The sequence below is a fragment of the Spermophilus citellus genome (genome assembly GCF_964194105.1).
Source record: "Spermophilus citellus genome assembly, chromosome: 2".
Lineage (NCBI taxonomy): Eukaryota > Metazoa > Chordata > Mammalia > Rodentia > Sciuridae > Spermophilus > Spermophilus citellus.
This window is the reverse complement of record NC_138183.1, coordinates 1,978,024-2,005,545: the sequence shown is the minus strand read 5'-3', so window position 1 is coordinate 2,005,545 and position 27,522 is coordinate 1,978,024. Positions and strand designations below refer to the sequence as shown.

Below are 27,522 nucleotides of genomic sequence, written 5' to 3'. Positions count from 1 at the left end.
TGCCAGCCCCGCCCCCCCCCCGCCAAGAGCCCCACCAGGGTGTCCGCGCCACGATGTCCGTGCCATGGTGCACATGACTGGCGGGAGGAGCCCACTCTGTTCTCTCAGGATCCTCTCAGCTGCTGCTGCACTTTCACTCTTCAGCATGAGTTTCTGAAACGTTTGTTAGATTCTGGGGAAATGATGATGCGCTCTTGATGGGAGTCCATTAACTGCCCACTTGGAGGATGACCACTGGGAACATGATGGCTCCCGCCCCTCCCGACAGCTCCCAGTCCAGCGGTCAGGGAATCGCAGTCCCGGGGCAGGCAGGTCCTGGGTTCTTGCACCTTGCCGCCCAGTGACAGAACCTTTCCCCAGCAGTGTCTCTGGCTCCCGGATGCTCCTGCTCTTGGTTTGTGGGTGCCCTGGTTTGGGCTGCTGAATCAGAGGCCTTTATTTGTTCTAGTCGTTTCTCATCTGATCCTCCTGGGTTTCCACATAAATGATCGTGACAGCCCAGAACACAGCCCCCGCTCCTTCCCTCCTGGGCTCAGTGCTCTGTTCCTTCAGGACTCAGGCAAAGGGTCCTTCACAGGCAGCGGGCAGCCAAGCTCCCCATCTAAGGTGACGAGTGCCTGCTGCCGTTAGGAGGGAAGGTGTCTCTGACCACCTTTTCCTCAGCCCTGCCGCTGCTTCCCTGACCACCAAGGGGAGAGAGGGGAAGGGACAGAGAAGAGGCAGTCCTGGCCCTAGGAGAGTCCCCTTCAGGTGCCTGAAGGCCGTGCAGTGAGGCAGGAATATAGCTGCAGCCAGGCCAACTGGGTTCCCACCAGAGACCTCCAGAAGCCCCTAGGCTCTGTGACTCCAGGTGTCCTCACCCTGTGTGAGGGATGCAGCAGCCCTGGCCAGGGAGGGCCTCAGGTTCTGTGCTACCACTTGGCTCATCGAAGTGCCCTGCACTGGACACAACTGCCAAATGGGCTAGATGGTCAGAGCCCGGGATTTTGTGGGCACCAGGCACTGGGGGAGCACCTCCCGCTGCTGCCTTCCCTCTGCTCCACAGTCCCCAGGGAGGGATATTCTTTTGACTTGCCTGGGGCACCTAGTCTGGGCTCATGGACCAGGACTGAGTCACGCTCATGCCATCAGAGCCCTTGGCTCCCCCTGGGTCCCGGAGAGTCCCTGAGAGGGGCTGGGAATTCTTTACCTGCAGTTTCTGGCTGCCCCAGCTTGCCTGGAAGTGGGTGCTGTCCTGCTGGTTCCACCGTGCCTCTGGGAGCCAGCCAGTCCTATGGCTGAACTCCACACCTTGTTCAGAGAATAGAGAGAAGGTGGGGGAGGTGGGCTTCTCCCAAAGCCACCAAAGCACAGAATTCTTGTGGACATTGGCAATTTGCTGGCACAGCCATCTTAAGGACAGAAGGATAGCAGTGTGATTTCAGGGCCCAAACATCCTCCAGGTCCCCTTGGGTCACACAGGGAAACAGCAGGAAGGGGAACAGGAGGCATAGGCTCCAGAGTCCTGGCAGCTGTGCCACAGCTGTTTTCTTGCTGTACCTGGACTAGCTCTACATGGGGGTTGCGACCCCCATGTGCCCGAAAACTCTGACGTGACCCAGGACCTGGTGCTCAGTGAGCTGTCTCCTCTATGCCCCGGTACTTGGGGAGCTATGTCCTCCTACAAGGGCGACTTTCCAAGAGGCCCTGGGGACCCTGGCCCGCAGCCTGCATGGCAAACAATCATGTTCATGTGGAGTTTTGGCTCTGCTGAGGGGACAAGGCAGGATGCCAGGGAGTCCGTGGGTCGCCTCCAGGGCTGATGCTCACTCCGGTGTGAAACAACATTCCAAGGGGACAAGGGCAGCTCACCCTTGGCTCTCCCAAGCCATGTCTGGGGGCGGGGCCTCCCAGTGCACTTCCTTGCCCCACCTGCCTATGCCCCTGGAGCAAACAGGCCCCCCTTGTGCCCTTCCCTGGCACTTCCAAGGCTGGACCTGAGGCCAGGAGGGAAAACCCAACGTGCCCAAGAGGTAGGGTGGTAGAGGTAGCAGTTCCTGAGGAGTCGATGGCTTTTGGGGTTTTGCCATTGAAAAGGGTTTTCAGTAAGAAAGGGGCAAAACAGAGAGCATATAGTCCCCACCCCTCAGCCACGTGTTTCCCCACCTGCGGCTACCTCCTGCGGCCCAGCCTGCTTGTGGCTAAGGAAAACAGGCAGCCACGCTGATGCAATTAGGAAAATGTTATTTTTCAAATGCTGCCAGATCCCTGAGGTTGAACCTGTGACCTGAGAAACAAGGAGAGGGTGTCAGGCTGGTGCCATGCCTGGAATGGTCACTGAGCACCCCCCAGCCACCAGAGAACGGGGGGCCCACCTGCCTGCTTTCTTGGGGGTGGGGAGCTTGGGCAGGTGCTCTGGACTTGACCTTGTGCCCAGGTGAGCCTCCTTGGAGCCCAGCCTCCCAGCACTGCCCAGGGAGCTGGAAGGGAGCCCATGCAGTTCTCCCTGCACCTGCCTCAGGCAAAGCACTCTCCAGGTCCTCTGCCCTCCTGCCAGTCACGTGGCCTGCAACCTATGGAACAGGCCATCTAAAGAACCAGGCTGCCCTTCCTGGGGCCCTTGCTCTAGGAGCAGCCAGGGAGTGGGAGCACTGCTCAGCCTGGCAGGTGGAGGCTGCAGGGAAAGGGGAGAATTCCTGCATGCTGCAGCCCACTGCGGAGGGACAGTGCCAAGGATGACCTGGGTCTGATCCCCTGGGAGCTCAGCTCATGCCAGAGGACGAGGAGCCCAGGGGCGAAGCTGAATCTCCCCTCATGCCCCTGCACCGGGCCCCTTGGCTGTCACACATGCCTGCTGGATGCTGCAGGTGGCTGGTGACCCTCTGGCTTGGGGGGCAGAGAGGTCTTGGTGTTAATATCCAGGGGGCTGCTGTCCCAGGAAGCTGGGAACTAGGAACCAGGGTGGCTCTGCTGGCCTCTGCCCCAGGGGCTGCGTGTGGTAACTGCAGCAAAACCTTCCTGGATGTAGAGACTGAAGCAGGAAATCTGCCAGGGCTCCAGTGACTGCAGACCACCAGGGACCCTCCTAGTGTACCTGGGTTGCCCCAAACACCCCTGTCTGCCACTGGCAGGTGTCTGTCACTCAGGTGATTGGGCAGGGTCTCTTTGAGCCCAGAGTCTGACAACACTGGCAGGGCAGTCTGGGACTCAGAGGGCCTGACCTGATCTGCTTGGCCCCAGGGGGCTGCAGACTAGAGCCCTTTGAGCCTCCTGATGGTTCACCAACCCAGCCCTGCACAGCTTGAGGGTCCGGAGGAGGCCTGTGGGCCAGAGGCCAGCTAGGACCATGAAGGAAGGCTGAGCAGCCTGCTTTGGAACAGGCTGTGGCGGGGGAGGGCCGGCCTGGCCCGGGTCCAGGGAAGGGAAGGGTTCCCACGCCAGCCCCAGGGGGACCAGGGGCAGCTGTGAGAGCCTGCCCTGACTTGGCTGTGATCTGTCCCACCTTCCAAACTTCCCCAGCCCGGCCGCGCCCCCTCCCCCGCGCGCCCCCTGCAGGTGCCGCCCCGCCCCGCCCCCACCCTGGTCGGTCGCTGTCGCGGCGGCCGGGCTGCGCGGGGCCGGGGGCTGCGCGCGTCGGCGAGGGCGCCCGGCGACTGAGGGGGCGCTGGCGTGTGCCCGCAGGCGGCCCTGCGCCGAGGACGGCGGCTGCGGGGACGTGCTCCTGGACACCGCCAGACCCAAGATGAGCGACCTGGACACGGAGGTGCTGCCCTTGCCGCCGCGGTACCGCTTCCGGGACCTGCTCCTGGGCGACCAGTCCTTCCAGAACGACGACAGGTAGGCCGGGGGCAGCCGGCCGCGCGGAGCTGTCCGCGGTGCTGAGCCTGAGCGCCCCCACAGCCGCGGCGCCCTGCAACTTTCCAGGTTCCTGGACCGGGAAGTTTCGGGGCGCCGGAGGGGGGGAGTAGGACCGGGGAGGGCCCCGGAGCAGGGCGCGGGATGCTCGGTGCTGGGGGTCGGCCCAGAGCTCGGTCGGGGGTCCCTGGCCTCCTGGTGCCTGCCCCCAGCTCCAGCAGAGCTGCTCCGCGGAAGCCGGGGTCCAGCCGGGGCCTAGGCGCCGGGGTAGCAGCCGGCAGTCTGGATGAGAACTAGTGTCCTCCAGACTCAGGCTGTGCTCACTTATTAATTATTCACTGGGGGACAGAGTGCAATTTCGCAGTCACACATTCAAAGTGACAATGTTCCCTCACCTTAGATTCTCTTCCGTGTGAAAAAGCAAAATGAACTTGTGTCTTTGAGGAGAGGACGGTGGGGATGGGTCCATAGGAGCGGCGGCTGAGGGGCTGGCAGGGAGCTGAAGGATGCTGCTTTTCCCTCCCCTGTTCCCCAAATAGCTGTCTTGGGTAAACACCCAGCACTCCAGCTCTGCCAGCCTCAGGGGAGGTGCTGTCAGCCTGCGAGCAGAGGACTGGAAGCCTCTCCTTCCACTGTGCGCTGGGCGGCTCCACACTCTCCTCAGGGCTCACTCACCAGCCTGGACGCGGCTGTGGTCCCTGAACAGTACAATTGTTAAGTTAGCACATGAAGTGCTCGGGGCTGCAGATTATCAGGGCACAAACTGAGCTGTCAGAATAAGCTGCTGAGACTGCAGCAAAGGAGGAAATTGCTTTCATGAGCAGGGTCAGTGTGCAGGCGCTGTGTGTCAGGAGCCCCCAGTACTTGGGGAAAGTGACTAAAAATCACATGGCCTGCTGCAGGGATGTCCTGCCAGACCATCCCCTGGATCTCCAGTGGTGCTGGGTTGCATTGAACACCTAGAGCCAGAGGAGACATCGATCCCAAAGTCTTCGGCCACTTAGCAGCAAGGGGTTGAGTCCTGCAGAGGTGCTTTTGAAAGTCAGTGTTTTCCTGCCTTGTTGAACTAAGTGCTGCAGCACATAATGAACCCACCTAGAATAAATGCCTTGAACAAGAGATTAGTTTTAACTTCCTTTTTGGGCAGGAGGTATGGGCAGGTGCTGGTTCTGGGGTCCCTGACTGGGGACTCCTGCCCTCCTGGGACCCATGTGGGGAGAGTCGGGGCTTCCCCAGGCCCAATCTGTGCACTGGACATCTTGCTAAGTCAGCCCCATCCCGCTGGGTGCCTGCTCTGGAAAATGGCAGACTTGGGGGACCTCCAACGTCAGATAGGAAATGGCTCTGGCTCCCCACATGGTGCATGGGCCTCCTGACCACCAGATGGATGTCAGTGACTATGGTTGGTGTTGCTGTGCCCCTCTGTCTTTGCAGGAGGTGACAGAGGTTCCCCTCCTGGCCCAGGCAAAGGGAGCTGCCATGAACCCATCCCCAAGTCCTAGACCTGTGTACGACTCTTTAATCATGGCTAACTGCGTGGAGCATGAGGTCTGCCCCGAGTGCAGTTCAGCATGTCCACTGCATGATGTGGCCCTCACTGAGGCCAGAGCACCAGCTCCCTCAAAGGAAGCCACCCCTTGGAACCACTTCCTGTTTTTCTAAAGCTGTCTCTGTCCCATGGGGCTAGTTTGGCAACAGCTACAGGGTGGGTGTATGGCCTTGCCCATCTCATGACCCCCAGACTCTGAAATGGTCCCCATTTAGCTAGAGGGCCCTGAGGCAGGAAACCAGCATGGCGAGGGGGTCAAGACCTGCCCTGATGGGGGTCCCGCGGTCACCTGAGCCCCCATCTGCAGCAACACCCTCCCCACCCAGCTCTGAGCACAAATCCCAGGCCAAGGGGGAGGGTGGCTGCTTGGAGGTCCCTGAAGTGGGCCTGGTAGCCCTGATGGCCACTGTACTCGAAGTGCCTCAGCCCTCCTCTCCTCATCTGCCTTTGGCATCCCCAGAGCTGTTCCCCCACCTCGTGCACTGTCACTGATTCCTAAAACAAGGGACGAAGCTGGGGGGCACATGTGCTAGCCTACCAGGGACCCACAGGTATAGTGACAGCCAGGCCACAGTGAGGAAAGGAGACAGAAAGACTGCTTCTCAGGATGGGAAGGGAGTGCTGACTCGAGTCTGAGGGGCCTGGGTGCCCAGAGGGGCCAGGGAGCCCACTTGCCCTACCTGTAAGAGCACAGGTGTGCAGGGGCTCTCAGGAGCTCTCCAGGGTAGCAGGTAGGATTCCTGGGGCCGAGTTCTGGGGCTGCAGGCCATAGGGTGGTATGCAGAGATGGAGCAGCCAGGAAATCGGGGACCAACCAGGGTGGTGGTCTCCACCAGGAGGGTCTGGGGAAGCTGTGAGCTGCACAAGCTCTCTCTGCCGGCCCCCGGCTCCCCCACTGTGGGCCGGGCAGGCTCTGTGGGGAGAGGCCCGAGTCCTAGCAGGCTGTGGGCAGGCGGGTAGGGCTGTGGGCTTCCTCTCCAACAGGGGAGTAAAGCCGTGTGCAGTGAGTCACCACTGCTGAGGCTGGCCTTGCGGGTGGGGGTGGGAGCACAGCCACCCACACGTGGACAAGGCAGAGCCGCCAGGCCACTCTCCCCAGGTGACTGAGGGCTCTACGCAGCTCGGTGAGGGGCAGGATTGAGAGCTTCCCCTTCAAGGGACTGACGTGGCCCCGGTAGACTCACCCACCAGGCCACGTTCTGGGGCTTCCTGGGGAGCGACACTCAGTGGAAGCTGACTGGATGCTGTGGAGCCTCTGCCCCTTCCCAGGACCCAAGAGGCAGTGTTAGGAGACCCAGGCCCGCTCCCTGTCTAGAAGCAGTCCTCCTGTATGCCCTGCAGACGTAAGTGAGCACCACAGTCCTAGGGGTACTGGCACTTGGGCTCCTTCTCCTGCAGAGTGGGCCAACAGCCCCGGAAAGGGCAGCTTGAGGGGGCAGTGGGGCAGGGCTGTAAAAAGGTCTTGGTGGCTACAGGTGTGGCTGCAGGTGGGCTCTGAGAGCCTGGACTCCTGCTCTGTAGTGTGGACATGAGGCTTTAGCTCTGCCCTGCCCACTCAGTCTTAAGAAGAGAGGGGACGGGCTTTCCACAGGAGGCAGACAGGGGCTGTTGCACCACTGGCCCTTCTTCCAAAATGCCAAAAAATGGAATAGAAGAGCCAGGGGTGGATGGGCCCAGCCCATAGTGTCACCCAAGCCCCAGTGGAAGCCAAGTTAGGTCCCCCTCTGAAGGCAGGCCAGGCTGGCAGTGAGAAGCACCCGCACGCACCCCCCCAACCCATTGAACAGACTCCATGCAGGGAAGGGGGCTTGCCCTGGGCTGGCTGGGTTGGCCTGTGTGCTGCCCCAGGCCAAACCCCAGGAGAGATCCCCACCCCATCTCTCACCCAAGGGTCCTGGAGTGGAGCAGCCTGCTGCAGGGTGACGCCCGAGCAGGCCTGAGGGTGGACGCAGCCCCAGCAGGGCCCCAGCCTGTCATCCCGTGGTCCTCTGACAGCTGAGCATCTGGACTGGCTTCTCTGGAGGAGACGTGAAATATTCTCATATGGATGAGAAATGGGAAGGCAGGCAGATCCAGCATTGTCAGGACAGAGCCCTGCAGGAGGCAGCTGTGGACAGACCAGCAGGCAGGGACCCAGCGCAGGGAGCAACAGTCAGTCCTCCAGGGTCTAGGCCCTCCCAGGCCAACAGAACCACAGTGGGTCAGGCCGCCCCATGGGACAGAGCCAGGCCCCTCCCCAGGGCCGAGGCCCCACCAGGGCTCCAAGCAGGACTTAAGTGAGGGTCCCTAGGGACAGCAGGCCCTCAGAACCACTCACCTATGGTTGCTGATGACTGAGCAGTTAGGAGCAGGGCGGGGAAGAACCATCCAGGGAGGCCCAGGTGAGTGGGGAGAATTAGCCCGGCTGCCTGCCAAGTGCCTGCCAAGTGATGGCAGGAGGCCTGTCCCTTAAGTGCCCTCCCCACCCATCCCTGCCTGCCTGCCTGCCCCTGTGGGCCATCAGCCTGCCCTCCCCCAGGACCCCCTTCCTGCCCCCCCCCCCGCCCCCTTCCTGATGCCTAGCAGCATCTGCCCTCCCTGTGGCCCAGCCCATCTTCCACCAGAGCAGGGCCCCAGGGCCTCCCTAGAAAGAGCTCTGTTCAGGCTGCCTCCCCTGGGCGGCCCCTTAAGGATAGCAGCCAGCTATCTGGACCTCAGAATGGGCCCTAGTCTCCCCAAAGGTCACCAGCTCAAGTTTGCTGTTGTTATTTTTTTAAAATTTTTTCTAATGTTATATATTTTTTAACCTTTATTTTATTATTTATTTATTTTTATGCGGAGCTGAGGATCGAACCCAGGGCCTCACCTGTGCTGGGCAAGCGCTCTGCCCCTGAGCCACACCCCCAGCCCCACCGGCTACGATTTTACCTGAAGGCCCCGGCAGCTCTGTGGGAGATCTGGTTCACACTGACTGTCTTTTGAGGGTGCTCTGGGATGCTGGGGGTGGGCTGGGCTGAACCTGTACCCCATGCCCCTTCTGGGGGTGCCTGGTGAGCCAGCTGGTCCCTGGGTTCCCACAAGAGAAGTACCTGTGTCAGGCATGGCCAGGGCTTGGAAACCGAGGAACCTAAAGGAGAGGACACAGCCAGGCCTGGCTGGGGTGGGGGTGGGCCAGCTGAGCATCCAGGAGGACTGTGGTGGGTTTAGAAGCCCGAGGAGGAGGCCGGGAGCTTCTGGGGGCGAGGGCAGAGGGAGGTAAGGACAGGCAGATTGGGAGGCATTTCCTCCTGGACTAGGGACCCCATGGGGACTGGACATCCACCCCCACAGCACTCTGGGCTGAGCTGCCCGGAACTCACATGTGCAGTGAGGGGATTTCACACGGACCAGTGGGCGAGAGACAGGAGCTGTGGCAGCAGAGGACAGCCACGTGTGTGATGGTGACCCACCTGTGCCAGCCAGACTCCAGGGCAGGACCAGCAGTCCCAGGTGGCCCTGGAGCAGGCCGAGTGTCCCTGGCCCTCGTCCTCTCACTGGCAGTGCCTCCCTGGCATGTGTCCACCCCAGGGCTGCTCAGCTCAGGGAAACGCCAGCTGGTGTGGTCTCCCCCGGTTATGTTTAAACTCTGCCTGGGGCCCTCCTTCCCCCTGCACAGGCCTGACTGCCAGGCTAGGCTGGGCTAGTGGTTCTGCCACAGGTCACCTCAGCCCTTCCCTTCGCCCTGCCTGGGGTGGGGCCTGTCCAGTGCAAGCCCGTAGGCCTTAGAGGATGCAGCCTGCTAGGGAGGTGGTCTTGACCTGGCCAGTGGGCCCAGGGGAGGTTGGGGTGAGCTCTCAGGGGAGGGTCCACCTGTGTGGACTCCGGGAACCGGTCCAGGGTGTCATGTGTGCTCTGTCCTGCCCGCTCTCCTGGATACCCTTTGCCTGCTGCCTGCATAATGGAACCAAGAAAGGACAGATCTGGACTGTTCTGTGTGCTCTCAGGTGTCCTGAGTGAGACACGTGGCGCCTGTCCCAGCCATTGCCTGGATCCAGCCTGACATGCCTTCCCCATCAGCTGGGTGTGGGGCTGGGACTCCCCCTGGGGTCCTTAGCAGGAAGCAGAGCCTCAGAGGTGGGCCCTGAGTCAGGGTGGACAACAGAAGGCCAGGTGGCCTTCCTGTGGAGGTGTGGCCTCCAGAGCAGTTCACACCTTCCTCCTGCCTCACAAGAACTTCAAGGCTTGGGCCACTGCTCCTCCCCAGGAGGCCAGGAGTGAGCAGAAGGACAAGGGCCAAGGTCACAGAGACAGCAGGAGGAAGTGGGCACTGGGTGCGTGTGCGTGCAGCCGAGCTGGGCATCTCCTGGGGGCTGAGTAGCACCTGGGGCCCGTCTTCACTGAGGTAGGATGTTGGCCTCCACGTGATCCCATGTTAGTGTCTCCACCACCAGAAATGAGAAACGGCTCTGGCTCCCCACACCCAGGCCCTAGGGCACCCTGAAACGCTGAGAGGGCAAGGTAGGTGTTCCTCCCGGTGTGTGCTGCTCCTCGGGCCCCCTGGGCCAGCACAGCCAGGCACATGGCTTCCTCCCCTAGCCCACACCCCAGAGACTCACAGGCATGACTCAAAATCAGATTCTTCCCAAATTAATTATAAAGCAGAACCCAGATGCCCAGCAAGGGGGAGCCAGCATCCCCCAAGGCACAGAGACCGTGGTCATCTGGCTGTCAGAAGGTGATTTCCATGAGCTTCCTATGGTGTGACCACACGTTCCAGGCTGGCGCATGCAGCACCGGAACAGGGAGGGTCGTGTTAGGGCTTCTGCTCAGGCCTCCTCCACAGATCAGGGGGAGTGGGTTCCGCTGCAAGTATTTCGTGGGCACAGCCCTGAAGGCAGGGAGTCCAGAGCAGGTGCCAGCAGTCCAGAGACCTCTCCTCCCAGTGTTCATGGGGGTGGGGGGCAGGGCAGGCTGATCTCCTTCCCAGGGTGCTGGTCCCATCCCGAGGCCCACCTCAGGACCACATCTAACCCCATTCTAACCCCGTCACCTTGCTTGCCACGCCACAATGACTTGAACTTGGGTTTCCACTGGATCCTGGAGAGAACCTCTTGTGTGCAGCACCCCCAGCAGTCATCAGGAGCCCCCCACCCCACATGCTGGCCTTTAATTAGCTATACATACAAAGATAGGACTCCAAGACTTCTTCAGACAGCAGCCACTTGGGAGGATAACAGGTAGACACTCAGGTGGACCTTGCTCAAGCCACACGGCCAGGAGCTGCTGAGCTGGACTGGCGAGCACCAGCTGGTCCCTCAATTTTGGACTTCCAGCCCCGAGAATGGGAGAGAACAGATCCCTGTTGTTTGAAGGCACTTAAGCATGGTGCTTTGTTGTCTGGGCAACAGGCACCACACCTCCTGTCAGAGTGCACAGGTGTGTGGAGGGACCTGGAGGTCCAGCACCTGCCCCTGCTCGGGTTACCAGTGAGGTCCCAGCACAGGGCTGGGGAGCCGGCTGTGCCGTGCCCTGGGCAGGCTCTCACAGCTCTTGTTGGGTTGGGGTTCTCAGCCAGCTCTGGGGGGGCGTCTGCTAATAATATGCCCGATCCTTGGATGGGCTGTTTTCCTGGGTGGCCCTAAATTGACTGGAGACCTGCTGGGAAGTGGAAGCTCCAGAGGCCCACCCTCCCAGCAGCCCTGGAGCTGGACAAGGAGAGGGGACATCCCGTGCTGGAGGGGGAGACAGAGCAGGCGTCAGCAGGAGGCTCCCCACACAGGAGGATGGCCGAGGGCCACCACCTCAGGAGCAGCCTGAAGCACGGGGAGGGCACAGGGTGGGAGGGACCCTACCTCCTCCCTGACACTGACCCCCATGAGAGCCCAGGAGGGAGGCCACTCTGCAGCCAAGGGGAGGGCCCATAACCTTGAGCACCCGACCCCAGGGCCTGCAAGGGGCTGAGGAGAGGCGTGGGTTTGGGGGAGAGGACAGGAAGGGTGGGGAGGAGTAGTGGAAGGAGCTGCAGAGAGGCTGAGGACAGATGTGGGACCCCAGCTTCCTTGCACAGCTCTGTGCTGCGCAGGACTGGCTGACCAGCCCCTCCAGAGCAGGCCCCAACCTGGCAGGGCCCTGGAGCCCTCCCTGGGTCTCAGGTCCCTCTAGACACCTGAGACAGGAGTCCCCAGAGAAGCAGAGCTGGCTGGCCCTGGGAAGGCTGTGGGGTGAGGGTCTGAGCCCCGGAGCTCCCCCTACCCAGGCTCCATTGCTCCAGATGTGGGCAGGGCCACACCCCAAACCCCAGGCCTGTGGAGGCTCTGTCCCAGCTCCACCTCTCGGTCCCTATCCACACTTCCACCCCATCCTCCGTGGGCCCCTCAGTGAGTGCCACCCTCAGGGACTGTTGGAAGACAAAGTGGTGTCACCCCAGAAGTCAGAGCCCTCCTGCCTGCTGGACCCCTCAGGACCCTGGTCAGCCTCCAGAGGCCTGGCCCCCGCCCCCACCGCTGGAACTAATTCTCCCCCTCCCCAGGAGTTTTCTGGCTGTTCTGCAGGGGCCTCTTCCAGCAAGATTGACCAGGACCCAGAGGGGCCCAGCTGTGGGGAGGAAGCCCAGTCCTGTGTCCCCTCAAGAGGACCCTACCGTGCCGGACAGTGATGTCATGCCCCTGGAGGGAGGTGCGGCATCAGGCTCAGGCAGCACCCTCTCCCCTCATATCCAGCCCTACAATGTGGGTGCTACCCCACACCCAGCCCCTCACATCCAGCTGGGCCCTCTGGAGTGGATGTGGGGTCTGCCTGGGACTCCCCGCAGGCCACTGGATTTAACTCTCACATTGCCCATGTCCTGATCCCTAGAACCTGATGCTGTGACCTTGTATGACCTTGAAGGTGTGATTTAGTGAAGCCTCTTGAGGTTGAGATGGGCCTGAAATGCAGTCAAGGTCTCCTTACAAGAGGGCTGGGGTGGCGCTGTGGTGGAAGAGAGGCAGGCAGAGATGGTCACCAGGGTGCACTGTGCAGACTTTTCCAGATGACATCATAAGGGGACCTCGGGGAAGGTGGGGCCGGTTTAACAGACAGAAGAGCAGACACAGCCACCAGAGGGGAGGCTCTGGACCTGCACAGAGCCCTGACCAGCACACTGGGCCTCCAGCCAGTCGGGGTGTCAGTCTCCATAATCGCAGGAGCTGCTTCGCTTACCCAACTCCCCCTGGACGCCCGAGGGCCACGTATAGCCTATTGTTCTGTCCTCTGGAGAACCCTGACCAGGCTATTTTCTCCAGAGCCTGTTCCTCTGACTTCACTGTCCTTCTGGAGTGGACGCTGGTCCTGAGGCCCAGCTGGCCTGGTCTGCCTGATGTAGGTGTGAGAACCTTGCGGATGTCATTGTGACCCATGTATTGCCCATGTGTCCCCATTAGAGATGGCCAGTGGGTCCCCTGGGCAGCAACACATGTGCCTTCTCACCTCAGGGTGAGCAGGTGCTACCCAGACATCCAGGTCTCCCCGACCGTGGGTCTGAGGACACTGCTACTGAGGGTTCAGCCCTGTCTGACCACTGCCTGACCCGCCTTGCTCCTGGGCCCAGGGTGTGCCTGCCTGGTTCTGTTTCTCCCTCCACTGACGTAGCCTCGCCTTCATCAGAGGGCCAGGTGCACACCCATAGCACAATTCCTGCCACACCCCCACCCTTTCTCTTCAATTACCAGTTCTCAACGGGAGGCCAAGCTCACAGCAGCTTCTCCTGGGACAGCAGCGGGTTTTTCTGGATTTGTCTCCCTGAGCATCACGTACTGACCCACAGAGTTACACAGACCTGCTACTATCTGTGGTGGCTGAAAAGTGCACCCTAAGATGTCCACGAGCTAATCCTGGAAGCCCGTGAGTCTGTGAACGCGGCAGAAGGGACTCTGCTGATGTGACTAGGTTGAGGGCCTTGACGAGGTGTGACCCGCGATTCTCTGGGCAGTCAGGCCTGATGCCCTCCCAGGGAGGCAGGAGGGTCAGAACAGAATTGGAGGGGAGACATGAGGACAGAAGCAGAGGCCAGCGAGGACAGAAGGGAAAGGGGCCCAGGTGGGTGAGCACAGGTGGACACCTGACTCTGGAAGGGGCAGACGCCTGTCTCTACTGGAGCCTCAGTCCTGCTGACGCAGGTGTCAGGATTTTTGACCTCCAGGATCGGATGAGAAATGTGGTGTTTTTTTTTTTTAAAGAGAGAGAGAATTTTAATATTTATTTTTTAGTTTTCGGCGGACAGACACAACATCTTTGTTTGTATGTGGTGCTGAGGACTGAACCCGGGCGGCACGCATGCCAGGCGAGCCCGCTGCCGCTTGAGCCACTTCCCCAGCCCCAGTGTGTGTTGTTTTAAGCCACTAATTTTGTTGCAATGAACCAATTGGTTATAGCAGCCAGAGGAAATATATCCACCCTGTATAGTGTTCCCTCTGATGCTCAGCTGTCCTTCCTTGGCCAGAGGGGGCTTTTTGCTGGCCTTTGTCATGACCCCATTCCTTTCTGTAACTTCCTTCCCTCTAGCAAAACGGGATTCTCTGTGCCCTGGCACCTTCCCTGCTGAGACGTCTCCAAGGACTGTCCGTCCAATGGGGATAGTGTGTGGTTCACTCCCAGCTTAGAGCATCCTCATTTTGGACGACAACACCCTATACACCCCCAATGTTTGCTAATTATATTGTTCTTTTTACTCCACCAAGGTTTTAAATTGTTACAATCTGTTCTGTAACCAGACTTTGCATAATCATCTAACATTTGCTGTAAATCCACTTTCATAGGTTCCTGCTGACCACACACACATTCACTGTTATTTTTCACTGTGGAGTTCCTTACTTGGGTATTTCTTTGAGGTGAGTGCATTTCACCTTCAAGGTTGTTTTTCCTTCAAACAGGGCATCTGTGCTGGTGCCACATGTCGTGTGTTGCTCCACACTTGCGGCATCTCCCCGTCTGTGGACGTGGGTGACAGCTTGGCTGGGTATAACAGTCCTGTGTGTGTGGACCTGGGTGATATCTTGGCTGGGTACAATACTCCTCATCTCACTGTCTTCCTCCTCAGCGTTTGGTCTGCCCGGACCCTTGTTTAGTGCCCCCAGGAAACCCAAAGCCAGATGGCTCTGCCCCTCCCGGGTGACCCCTTTTCCCATCTTATACCCTTAAGAGCTCTTTCTTTGCCCTTCAATCTCAGTAGATGTAGGAGGGTCAATATCTGGGTGGTGTTTTCCTGGAACTCAGTACACAGTTCTTTGCTACATCATTATGCTTCTAAATGTTTTCTAAATTGATTTTAAATACTTAAAGCCTGTTGGAGCCTCTGCCCTGGGGCACAAGGACCCTTGAGATAGAGTCCTCCACCCTCTCTCAAGTCCCGACTTCTATGTCTGCCTCTGCTGTGCAGAGTCATCTACTGAGGTCCTTAATTTGATTAAGGTTCTTGCTAGTCTTGACTCACTTAGTAGTAATTGGAGGGCGTCTGGCTCTCCAAAGGCCTCCGGGTCCTGCAGTCTCCCTTCCTTCCTCAGTCTGCGGAGATGACAGACTCCTCTGTCTCTCCTTTTTACTGAAACTCGCCCTCATAAGCCGACCTGGGCCAGAAGCCTGGAGGAGACTTTCCCTCTGCCCTGGTCGCAGGCTTTGCCGATGACCAGGTTCTCTGTCCTTGAAGTCCACTTACTCCTTTCCTCTCCTTTTTCTCTCCTTCCTTCCTTCACCCACTCTTCCTGTTCCTCCTTCCTTCTCTCTTTTTTTTAAATGTATCTGTTTTAAGTGTGGTAAATACACGTGGCATAAAATATGCCATGCAAACCGATTCCGAGAGGACATTCCGTGTGTGAAGCCTGTCCGCACGGTGCCGCGGCCGCCTCCACCATCCATCCCCAGGACTCTCCCACTTTCCAAGTCACCAAAACTCTGTCCCAGAGACACTGACTCCGCAGCCCCGGCACCCTCCATTCCACTTCCTGTCTCTGGCCTGGTGACTCGGAGTCGTCACACAGGTGGAACCCCGCAGCACTGTCCTGTGCCAGGCCCCATTCTCAGCGCCATGTCCTCAAGGCTCACCCACATTGCGCAGCTGTCGGACCCTCCTTCCTGCTTAAGGCCAAGGGATCCCCATGTGGCTGGGCCACACATGCCCATGGTCATCCCCCATGGTCAAGTGGGTTCTTCCACCTCCCAGCCCCTGTGTCCTCTTCCTGTTCCCTTTCCTGTGCCCCAGCCTGCGTGTGACCTCACCACCTTCCCACAGCTCCAGAGCATGGGCAAGGGCTGTGTGTCCATCTGCCCCGTTTCCTAGGATCTTGTGAAATGTCCTTGCCCATGGACCACGCCACGCAGCTGGAGATGTCCTAGGGCTCCATACTCTTTCCCCAGAGGGAAAGAGCCTGAGGGTGTCACCTTGTTCTGGGGGTTGGCCTAGACAGCTCCCCAGCCAGAAGACAGGGAAGGCCAGAACAGCCTCTGGCTGCCTCTCCCCAGGGCTGTGGGGAGAAGTCTCAGGATGCTGTGGCTGTCTCAGGTTGACCTTGAGGACAGGATCTGGGAAGGGGGGTCACTGCCCACACTTCCCAACATGGCTCCTAACAGTATTTGGGGACATCTGTGACACTGGCTTGTCCTTGCCCTTATGGCTTCTGAGTCTTGATCACTGCCTTTCACTGTCTGTTTATCAGCTTGGGTTTGGGAGGCTCCTGAGGCAGCGGTCACCCCTGCCCCACTGTAGATACCACACCTGCCCACACACCTGCCTCCCACCTGAAGACGTGCCACACAGGGACCCGGCCTCCTCACCTCCTCTGGACCACAAGGCAGCCCACCTGTCCCAGATCTTCAGCTCCCATACTGAGCAGGTAACCAGACAGTTTCTCTGCAGCCTGGCAGCCCCAGGATAGGCCTCTGGCAGGCACCCTGTGAGGGTCCAGCATGGACGTCCTGATCCACCTCTGTGCTGCTCCTGTCCTCCCCATCCCAGGTGCCCCTCCTTCCTCTCCCTACCTGAGTTCGACCCTCCCTACCCAGTCTTGTGGGAAGAAGGGCAGTGCCACTTCCAGAGGCTGTGTCCTCCGCCAGCTCCAGTGCTCCTCAGCCCTCCCTGCAGGGAGCTCACAGCACCTGTCTGTCTTTAACACTCATAAAGGGGCAATTGTCATCTGTTCTGGGGCTTCCAGGATATCTGCCCCATCTCCACTCCCATGCTCTGCAGACATTCTGAGGGCTCAAGATTGTCCACGCTCCAAGGACCCAGAGCCTGGGAGCCCAGTGCCCGCCCTCCCACCTCACTTGCTCCAGGCTGTGCGTCTTGCCTGTGGGTCACTCCACTGTACCCAGAGGCCAAGGAGCCAGGAATCAGCACTGGATGTGTAAGGGACTGTCTGCCCTCTCCACACAGGAAACAGCCACTGGACCCTGCCGAGAGGGGACTGTCATTTCCAAGATAAACCCACTTTACCCACCCACATGGTGCAGGAATAAGTTGAGAGGTCCCCCTGCCACCTGGGACACAGGCTCCTCCAGGCCTGTCACTAGTTGACACCACAAAATGTCGGTGTCCTCCTCCCAACTGTCACCTCTCTCTAGCCCTGGGATTCGGATGCCAACAGCATAGGCTGACCCCTGCACTCAGAAAACAAGAGTGGAAAGGACAGCTCTCTGTGTGGGCAGAACAGGTTGGACCTTGGGGACAGGCTGCCACGCATCTCCATTGCCACGTTCTGCAGACGTGGCTTGTGTGAGCCTCCCAGATGTGGCTCACTGCCATTGCTCAGGGATGCAGGGTGAAGACAACACCCCAAAGCCCTGAGCCCTCCCTTGCGCCCTTCCCTGGCTCCTGGGGTGCCTTGTGTGAGCACCCCTGATTCCACAGGCACTTTCTCTCACTGCAGTGTTGTGTGCATGGCCCCGGGTTGTGCAGGTGCCGTGGCCCGCTTGATCTGTTTGTGCACATCAGCGGTCTCATTCAACAGCATGCCCTGGGGAGACCTCCGGCCTCCTTCCTCATAGCTGCTCTGCTCCTCAGAAAGGGGCACCTCCATCTGTGAGTGCCTCCCAGGGCGGTGAGGAGCGCCCCTGCTTGTTCCCCTCAGGCTGACAGGAACCCAGGTTTGAGCCTTTGCCGGGAAACCAAGCAGTGGTTTCCATGTGATCTGGGCCTGGGCAGGTGTTGGAGAGCCAGGATGCGGGTCCCCTGTGGGAGTAGCCCTGTGCCTCAGCTTCCCTACGGTGGCCCAGCCCACCTGACCTCGATGGCATTGTTAAGAAACAGGCTGCTCCCTGCCAGGCCGAGGCTGGCACTTCACCCACCCTTCCTCTCTAGGTGCTCCTTCCCTGTGAGCCCTGGGGTTCTTGTGTTTTTGCAGAGTATGTGCCTGGAGACCCATGAAATCGGGGACAGACGGTCAGCCAAGGGGATTCAGGGTGAGGGGGTCATGCAGGCCATTTCATGAGGGCTCCTGGTGAGTGTGGGTGGGCCAGGCCACCCCCACTTAGGTTGGTACTACCTGAAGAACTGAAGCCCACTTCTCTACCATAAATCTCCTGTTTGCTCCCTGATTGCTGGCACTCACAGTCGGGCCCAGCAAGCAGGAGCTCCTGGCCTGGGGTGTGGGCTGCTCAAGAGGGCCCGGGAGCCCAGGAGAGCCCCTCCACCTGGGTCAGGCAAGTGTGACTCTGAGAGCTCCCACGCCAAGCTGGACTTGGGCAAGCCAGACCTCCCAGCACCAATACCTGCAGAGTTACCTGCCTGGGCAAGTCATCTGGAGCCTCGTCTGTGAGACAGAGGAGCTAGAAAAGCCACACAGCATGGCCACACAGAGCCACTCTGATCAGCTGGTCCTGGGTCCAGATCTTTGCTCTGCTCCTTCCTGCTCCTGGGGAAGTCACTTCCTCCTTCAGTCTTTCCACATCAAAAAATGGATAAGAATCTGTGTCCCTGGCAGGTCGTCCTTGTGTTTGGTGAGGTGGGCCTCACACGCCCCAGAAGGGCGTCAAGAGCTCCACGTGGGTAGCTGCCTCATGCCCCATGGATCCCGTGCCCAGCACCCACTGTGGCGTGGGAGCCAACAGCCGAGTGCCCCTGAGATGTGCCCTGACAGCTCTGGAGGTGGAAAGAAGGAGAAGGAGGACACTGAGTGCCCACGGGAGACACCAGCAGTTTCCCACCTGGTGAGGGAGCTGGAGCCACCTCACCTGGACAGGTCAGGAGCTGAAGGATGGGTACAGCTCTGGGCTGGCCAATGTGGGCATTAGACTGAGGTTTCAGGACCTCTGGAGGGCCGAGATGTGGACACAGGACCAACCAGGATGCCTAGCTCCCCTCTTCAGTACTCCTGTTCCCCAGGTACCTGGCCAAGGGCCCAGGTCTCAGCTGCACGGTTCCTCCTTCCCAGCACGGACAGTCACCACCACCACCACTTCTGGGGAAGGCTGAGCCCCGGGACTGGGTCTTCCTTGGGGGCGTGCTGGTGGGGACAGAGCCTGGGAGCCCTCCCCGCCCTGCCCCCCCCCCGCCGGACCGTTCCACTGTGGCGCGCGGGGGGGCGGGTGCGGAGCGCGATGGTTGCGCCCGGCGCCGCCCCCGCCGCCGCCTCCCGCGCCGAGCGCTCCCGCAGGATGGCGCGGGCCAAGCTGCCGCGCTCGCCGTCCGAGGGCAAGGCGGGCCCGGGGGGCGCCCCGGCCGGCGCCGCGGCCCCTGAGGAGCCGCACGGGCTCAGCCCGCTGCTGCCGGCCCGCGGCGGGGGCTCCGTGGGCAGCGACGTGGGCCAGAGGTAGGGGCGGGCGCGGGCCTGGGTCCCCGCTGCGCGCCGCCGGGAGGGGCTTTGCATCTCGCTCGCATCGCAGGGGCCAGCCCGCTGCACCTGCCGCGCTGTCCGCATCCCTGGGAGGGGACGGCCGGGGGCTGCCCTTGGAAGCTCCACCCAGGTGCCCCCCCTCCCGACCCCAGACACCCCGCTTAGAGGCTGAGTACACAGGGCCTACGGGTAAGGTAGGGGTGGACGTGGACTTAGGCTCTGTGCCAGGTGACAGGCGGTCCTTGCCCTGTCCCACCTGAGGTTGGTCCCCGGTTTGGAGGTGAGCAGGGACAGTCCAGGCAGGTCTGTAGTTCTCTGAAGGCTGAGATGCAGCTGGGGCTCAGGCCCCTGTCCGAAGCCCCCTGGGAGCATCCCCAGGGCCAGCTGCTGGCCTGGTTCCTGGGGCAGCCAGGGTGGTGGAGGCCCTCCCTGGGGCATTGCCAGTTCCTTCCCATCCCTTCTGCAAGCTAGGGTGGGACATGGCACCCCATTTCATGGATGAGGACACTGAGGTGTCATCTGCAGCAATGATTCTTGGCCAGCACCTTGCCTGTGCCAAGAGCCATGCCTGGTGCTGCGGGGGATGAAGATGAATCAGACCTGGCCTGCTGTGGGCACACATCGTGGGCACAGAGCCTGTGCTGGGCAGAGGGGTGCAGGCCAGGCCGTGGCTGCAGAGTGGGCTTCCTGGGGTGCTGGTCCTTCTGGGAGGAGCAGGAGGAGTTGTGGGGTCTTCCAGGCAGAGGGAAAGTGAGGGCCAGAGCCTGGGGGGTGCATATCATGGCTGGCCGGGGGCTTGGCAGAGGCTGGGCCTGACAGATGGCTAGGCCTAGGGGCCCTGGCCACAGGCTGTCTGGCCCGCCCACCCACATACCCATTGCCTGCTTCTCGGCAGCTCCTCAGTGTTCCCATTTGCCAGAAGAAACTATTGAGGTTAAGTGTGCAGCCGAGGCTCTTGGGCTGCTAATGGGCAGCTCTTGGGCGGAAGGGTGTGAGTGCCAGCCAAGGCCCCAGGGGCCGGTTCCTCTGCCTCCTCTTCCTGGATGCTGTGGGGGCCAGTGATCTCAGGAGTTCTACTCACAGCCAGCCTGGCCCCGGCCAGGGGTGGACCGCAGGGATGGCAGGTTCTGCCCAGGTTGCCTCTGAGCCCGCCGCGCAGCATGGGAGCTGGGGCCGCAGGCCGCCTCCCCCAGGAAGACCTCTCTCTTTCCCACTCCTGTACTTGGCCTCCCACGAACCAGTGGACCATAAATGCTGGCCCTTTTACACTGGCCTTTCTATCCCCCAGAAGACTTCAAGTACAGGTCCTTGTCGGGCTCCTTCTGCAGGGCAGGAGAAGGGAGGGGTCACACCTCTGGGACAGGCCAGCACCCCACTGGCAGCTCTGCAGCCTCCTTCCCTGAGTGCTGGTCACAGGCTGCTTGCCTGCTCTGGAGATGGGCAGTAGGGAGCCAAGGCAGGCTCCTGAGCAGAGGAGGACTTGGCAGATTTGTGCTTTAGGAAGTTTGGTGTAGATTTCAGGCGAGCCCAGAACAGGGAGGAGGGTGCCTGCCAGAGTGAGCTGTCGCTGAAGCTCTTGCGGCTGCCCCATCCTGCGTGCCTGGGCCATCTCCAGGGCCATGGAGCCTCGGTCCTCCCCACTGCCTGGAAGGCATGAGGCAGAAGGAGATCTCCACTGTCCCCGGGGACTTGGCCACAGTGGGCAGAGGTGTCTGCCCCCATGTCCAAGGTGCCCCTGATGCACTGCCCTCTCGTAGATGGCTGTCCCTGGAACTCGGTCTGCTGCTTCCTCTTCCCCATCTGGGAGGGGTGGGGGGTTAGAAGGATCTGCCCGGGTTTTTGGGGTGAGAGGCCCCTCCCTCCTTCTAGCACTTTCCCAGGGCCCCAATGAAGGAGGGCTCCTTCTATCCCCCACCCCACTCCTGGACCCAGGTGCGGTCTCCCAGCCCCACTCCTGTCCTGAGGCCCCTATGGAGTCCCACCTGTCCCCCCCCACCCCGGTCTCCCTCAGCCCCTCTGAGTCCTCAGGACCAAGGCAGCAGGGTTCAGGAGGGACATGTCCAAGCACCAAGGTTGCTGGGCTCAGGTGGGGACAGCCATGGGCAGGCAGGCTGGCCACACCTCAGCTGTGCCCATGTGGACCCAGCAGGAAAGGGGGCGGTGGAGGGGAGGCCGTGGGAGATGTCCCCCTCCCTCAGGCAAATGGTGGGATGCCCAGAGGCTGTGGCCACAGGTGACTAGTCATAGGTGGCAGCAGAGAGCAGGCAAAGGGTCTGAGGGGGCAGTGTCCTGGAAGGCCCTGTGGGGTCCTAGGAGTAGGGCAGACTGAGAGTCTGGGCCTGAGACGTTTGGGGAGCTGGGCCCTTGTGGTCTTGAGCTCCCAGAAGGGGTCTTAGGGACCTGGAGCACTGCCAAGGGGAGGACCCTGGAGGAGGGGCCAGAGAGAGGAGCCCTGGAAAAGATGGGGTGTCCCAGGGACAGGTGTGAGAAAGGTCCTAGGTAGAGGGGGAGCGGGTGGGCTGAGGGCCAAGGAGAGGCTGAGAGCTGGTTGTTGGTGCCCACAGGGCAGACTCGAGGGCAGGCTGCAGAGACCCGCAGACTTCCACACCAGGGCTCCGTGCAAAGCCCAGTGGTGGGGCCTAGTGTGGGCGACGATGGGGGCTGGGGGCTGGTGCCGTGCAGAGGCCCTGGCTCAGGGGCCAGGCTAGGGACAGGCTCACGGGGCTGCAGAGTGGTCCCTGCCACTGCCCACCCCTTCCTGTCCCCATGGGACCTTCACTGAGGGCAGGTCCTCTGAGCCTAGCTGGAGAGCAGTTCTTCCTACAGAGGACAGACCCTGGGAGATGGCCACCCCTGTGTGCAGGAGGGCCGAGGGCCGGGAGCCCTCCCCTCCCCCACCCCCCCGTAGGCTTGGTGACTCCCCAGGACAGCCCTGGGCCCTGCCTTCCCACCACCTTCCCACTAGCCAGCACCCTCAGGAGCCCTCCCCAGCCCCACTTTGATCCCTTGGGAAGCCGAGAACTCACTTTCCGTCCACAGTCTCACCAGGGACACCTCTGTGTCCGCCTTCAGCTAGCCCTCTCAGGGCTAGCTCTGGTCACACAGCCCAACACCTCCACTCCTCCTCTGGTCCTCCCCAGCCCCTGTCCTCTGTCCCTAGCTGTCAGCGGCTAGCACCTCCACAGGGCAGGTCCTCAGGCTCCAACGCGGCCCTGTACTCTGTGGTCCAGAACTCCAGGGTTTGTGGTACCCCAGTCTGTCGAAGCCTGGCCACAGGGGACAGAGCCCCTGCCCTGCCCAACACCTCCTGCCCTGCAGGTCCAGATGCTCACAGCAGCCAACACCCCTCCACGAGCCTGGTTCTGCCCCATCCTACGCAGCACCCTGTCCCTCTCAGCTCTGTGTCCCGCTGCCCACCATGCTGGTCTTCTGTAGGGTCTTTGAGCACTCCAGCTCTGCACAGACCAAGCCTCCACCCAGAGCTCCTCTCTGGTGCTCACCCCCTCCGCAGGGCCCCTGTGGTGGCCGCTGTCAGGACAGCTCCTCTTCAGGAGGCCCCACACTATATCCGCCCACCCCTACCCTGTTACTTCCTCTCCCCTAGAGCGTGCTGATCTGCTGACCGGAGCTGGGCTGGTTTATCCTTGACCATAGCCAAACATTGGGGGAGGGGTCCCTCATAGATGTGGCTTCCGGCCTTAACTGGTGCATGACTGGGTGGGACGGCCACTGACTGGGGGGCTTAAGCCACAGAAGTGAGTTTTCTCATAGTTTTAGAGGCTGTGTACATGATCAGGATTGGGCAGGCTGGTTCCTGAGGCCCTGCCGGCTCACAAGCGCCAGGGCCACGTGGCCATCCCTCTGTGTGTCTGTCCTGATCTCTCTGCAGGGTGCTAGTCCTCCTGGATTAGGGCCTACCATGTGACCAGTTTCAACCTTTGTGACCTTGTCTCCAAATAGAGTCCCCTGCTGCCTTGTGGGGGTCAGGGCTCAACATGTAAATTTGGGGGAAACAAAACTTAGTCCGGACCCTGCTGAGACCTGAGACTTCAGTGCTCCCATGTGCACTCGGTTGATCAGGGAACCCCTCTCTCTTGAAGCACCCATTGGAACTCAGGGCAGAGGGTAGAGGACACCCAGACACCTGCCCCCACCAACGCAGCGGGACTCCGGGAGAAGCTGCCTCACTGGCCTGGGCCCTGAGCCTGCCCCTTCTAAGCCTGGCCCCTCCTCATCAGGGCTTTTCCCTGGACCCCCACTGGGCTCTGGGTCCGAGGGAGCCTTCAGACTGCTCCTAGGTGGGCAGATCCCTCCTCAGTCCCTGTTGCGAGGTGTGTTGACCCACTGTGAGCAGAGGGAGGGCTCCAGGGAGGCCCGTGCAGCTCCGAGAGCAGTAGGCTGGGTGGCTGACAGGCGCTGGGTGCGGCCAAGGACGCTAGTTGCTGGGACAGCTCCTGCTGGGCCATCTTGGGCTTAGGTGTTCTGGATGGGAATCCAGATTCCCTTCCCTGCCTCTTCCTCCCTCCCTCCCCATGCAGCCCCGCTGGTGGGGTCAGCCTAGATGGCCCACCTCAACGTCACCAGGCTCCAGTCCTCAGCCAGCTCTGCTTGGGCCCAAACAGCCCCTGTCCCTTTGCTCACAGGCCCTTGTCCCTCCTATGGGACTGGGCTCCTTTACCTGTTTGCTTGGCAGGCCAGGGGACATTGTGTGGGTAGGGCCTGCCCTGGACACTCAGGACCAGGCTCTCAGGCAGAGCACAGGGGCCCTGTGGGCAGTGGGCAGCAGACCTCTATCCAGGTTATAGCCAGGAGGAGGAGGAGGCAGCCGGGCAGGGCTGGCTGAGGAGAGGAGCCTAAGGAGCCACACACGGAGGGGACCCAGCTGGGCAGCACCCACTCCTGGTCCTCCTATGATCAGTCACAGCTGGTCTCCTGAAGACCCTGGTGCAGCCTGACCCCAGCTCAAGACTTTGGGCTGTGCTGGAGCCAGTGAGAGGGACCCCAGGCAACGCAGCACAGAACCTGTTGGCACTCCTGGTCACTCTGAGCCTTCGGACCAGTTAAGTCTGGGCTCCCCTGTACTGTGTGGAGCTGACAACCCACAGCCACTTCAGCCAGGACCTTGGCCCTCCCAGGGGAGGGTCCAGTCTCCACCTTGCCAGGACAAGAGAGCAGAAGGTTGTAGGGCTGGCACACCAGGAGGGAGCCTGCCCACCAGAGGGTACAGCCCAGGCCACGGCAGGGGTGCTGACAGCTGGGCAGCCTGGCTCCCCGCTCCTCCTCTGGGAGGCCTTAGGAAGGCAGCAGACTGCTCTGAACCTTGGTTTCCTTTTCGGGAAAGTGGTTGCTTTGAAGTTTAAAAGAGGCTCCCCTGAAGTCCTTTCTGGGGAGACTGAGACCCCCTGCACCCCACACTGCCCAGTCCACATGAAGGTAGAGTTCCACTCCCTCCAGCCTTTGCCCCTGAGCTCCTGTCCAGTATGGACCACACAACTTGGTGGCAGCTCCCACCGGCCAGTCTGGGAAAACCCTGGCCAGGCTGCCCAGGTTGGGCCCTGTGCAGGGACTCCTTGACCCCCAAGAAGCCGTCGATCCCCAGTCCCAGCCGGCCCAGTCAAGGAAGCCAAGGGGCAGCGCTGGCCTGCCAAGTCCCAGGTCTCTGGGTGGCAGGGAGTGGAAGAAGAGTCGGGCACCTGGCAGCAAGCCCCGCAGGCCCCTGCACCACCCTGGGGCTGGATGCTGCTGCTGCCCTCAGCTTCCTGGGGTGAAGTGCTTCTGACAGGGCTGTTCCTGGTGCTGCTGGGCCTGGGCATGCTTAGCGCTGGGCAGGGCACAGCAGTGGCTCCCAGGTGTGTGTCGGCTGAAGGCAGGCCACACTGTCCTCGTGGTTGGCACCCCAATGGGCCCAGCACAGGGGGTTGCATGTTCTGGCCTCCCTGGTGGTCTGTGCTGCTTCCTGGTACAGAGGTGAGCGGACAGAGGTGGCCTGGCTGCCACCCTGCCCCACCCTGCATGCTGGGCCGCCTGCCCTGGCACCTGGCCGTGTGCTGGGGCTCTGCAGGCAGGGTGTGTGGCATAGGCATGCCCTACCGCCCCTGGACCTTACCTGGAGCCCAGCCCTCTGTCCACCTGCCTTTTGCGCTGATGAGTCTGCTGTGTCCCCAGGCCTCACGTGGAGGATTTCAGCCTGGAGTCCTCCCTCTCTCAGTAAGTGCTTTGTAGGGGAGGGGGCTTTTGGGGACAGGTGTGTCCTCACACCCTGGCAGACCAGTCCCCATGGGAGAATACACTCTGCCAGGCCCCTGGCCCTGCAGCTGGGCAGGGCCATGTCTAGCCAGCACAGGGGTGGGGGTGGTCCCTTGCTGAGGAGGCCAGGCTCTCAGGGGCAACCTGGTGCCAGGATGGGACCTGCCATGGTGCCCTACAGGGCAGGCGTGAGGATGACCCCGTGCCTGGTCTTAGCCCCCTTAGCTGCCTGTGCAGGTCGAGGTCCCCAGGAGCCAGGTGGCTTGCAGAAGGGGTGCCCTTCGTGCCACAGCCCAGGCTGGGGCCAGGGGCTCCGCGGCTGCACTTGTGGCTCCAGCTCAGGCTGAGTCCCCTGGGAAAGCCTTCCCTCCCGCACCCGGTCTGCCTCCCAGTGGGGCCTGTCATTAACAGTTCCATTAACCAGCGTCACTGGCAGCAGTAACCACCTGCTGCTGTGGCTCTCGCCTGGTACCTCCCGCGGGGTTGAGGGCTACAGCTTTGACCCTGGCCTGTCCCCCAGCCTTGCAGCCTTGCACCCCGTGCACCACAGATAACAGGCGTGAGATGGAGGCTGGCCCGCTGCCCCGGGCTCTCCCACGCCCCCACAGGCTGGTGGAGGCCCTGGGAGCTGGGCCTCAGCCCTGTGGGGTATGACCCTGTGCAGCTGCCCGAGGCTGTGGTCCACACCACTGCCCAGCTGGCCTTGGTCAGAGCAGTGTCCGTAGGCCCTGGGAGGCCCAAGGCCAGAACAAAGACCCTGCAGATTCCAGGGCAGCAGACTGGTTGGAGGAACAGGCCAGGTCATCTGTTAGTTTAGGAAGCCCCTGACCACCCTCCCCGGCCATTTTGGACTCTCCTCCAACCCCAACCCTGTTTCCCAGCTTGGGCTTGCAGGGCCCAGGCCAGGGTAGGCAGGGGCCCCTCTGAGCACTGAGGAAGGATGACCATGAGGCCCCCCACCCTGCCTCAGGCTCTGTGGGGCTGGGGTGTGACAGGGCCCGGCAGTGAACTAACCTGGGACAGCAGGTGGACCTGTGGAGCTAGCCCGGGACCGTGGGTGAGGAACTAGGGGAGCTTAGGTGCCTACCCCATCCTGCTGGCCAGACCCAGAGTTGCCGGGAGTTTCCAGGAGGGGTGGGCGGCATGTCACAGTCAGGGCTGCTGCTGAGGCCCCCACTGGTATCAGGCATGGGGGCACCTGGGTGTCTCTTCCCACCTGGCCAGCCCTCTGTGCTGCTGTGGGGCACTGAGCAGGAAGAGCCTGACCCCAGGCAGCCTGCCTGCCAGCTCCCACACAGCTGTCCACTCCACAGGGCCAGGGCCACACTGCCCTCCCCAGGGCTGTCCTGGCGGTGTGCTGCTCTTCCAGGCTCAAGGCCAAGCTGGGCCTGGGTCCCACCCAGGTCAGTGGGCATGGCCAGTGCTATATGGAGCCAAGCCCACAAATGGGCAGCCTGGAGCCTGAGGAGTCTCAGATGGCGCTGGGTTTCCCAGCTGCCTATGTGGGCACTGTCAGAGTGACGGCACAGGCCTGGGCGCACCTCACTCTGGGCGCACCCCCTTCTGGGCGCACCTCCCACTGGGAGCACCTCCCTCTGGGAGTACCCCCCCAGCCCCCGCGCACCTCCCTCTGGGAGCACCCCCCTCTGGGCGCACCCCCCTCTCTGGGTGCACCCCCCTCTGGGTGCACCCCCCCTGGGGTCACCCCCATCTGGACACACCCCTCCCTCTGGGTGCACCTCCCACTGGGCGCACCCACCTCTGGGCGCACATCCAGAAGAAGCGGGGACACGCGCAGGGGCTGATTTTCACTTCACTGACACGGCACCTTGGCTGCCAGGCGCCCCCGCACAGTGTGGGAGGCAGTTCCTGCCACTGTTCCCACTCCCTGGGGAGGAGGAGAGGAAGCCAGGAGGGCAGGTGAGGAGTGCCAGGTCTGGCTTTCCAGCAGCCTGGGCCCCCGACTGCAGGCTGTGACCCTAGGAGCTCAGAACAAGCCAGCGAGTGCCCGTTGCAGGAGGAGGTGGCCCACAACCCCAGCCAGGCTCCCTCCCCAGGGCTGCCCCGGGGCCTTGGAGGGTCATCAGGGCCCCTGCACGGTCAGCATGCTTTGGGGAAGAAGACAGTTTGGTC

General features: G+C 61.4%; 1 protein-coding gene across 5 annotated transcripts in view; it reads left to right on the top strand.

The window, feature by feature from the left end:
* Positions 1-3,706: 3,706 nt before the first annotated feature.
* The window catches only part of KCNT1 (potassium sodium-activated channel subfamily T member 1), a gene marked incomplete at both ends in the record, with an annotated part of 57,409 nt that continues 33,593 nt past the window's right edge, over positions 3,707-27,522 (top strand). Inside the window, 2 exons of one of the 5 annotated variants that reach the window (XM_081280987.1) lie at positions 3,722-3,816; positions 25,309-25,350. In XM_081280987.1, the coding sequence (XP_081137113.1) occupies positions 3,722-3,816; positions 25,309-25,350 (137 nt within the window). Of the gene's footprint in view, positions 3,817-18,964; positions 19,120-25,308; positions 25,351-27,522 lie in introns of those variants that run through there. The other 4 variants (XM_081280985.1, XM_081280989.1, XM_081280988.1 and 1 more) reach the window with 4 other exon arrangements.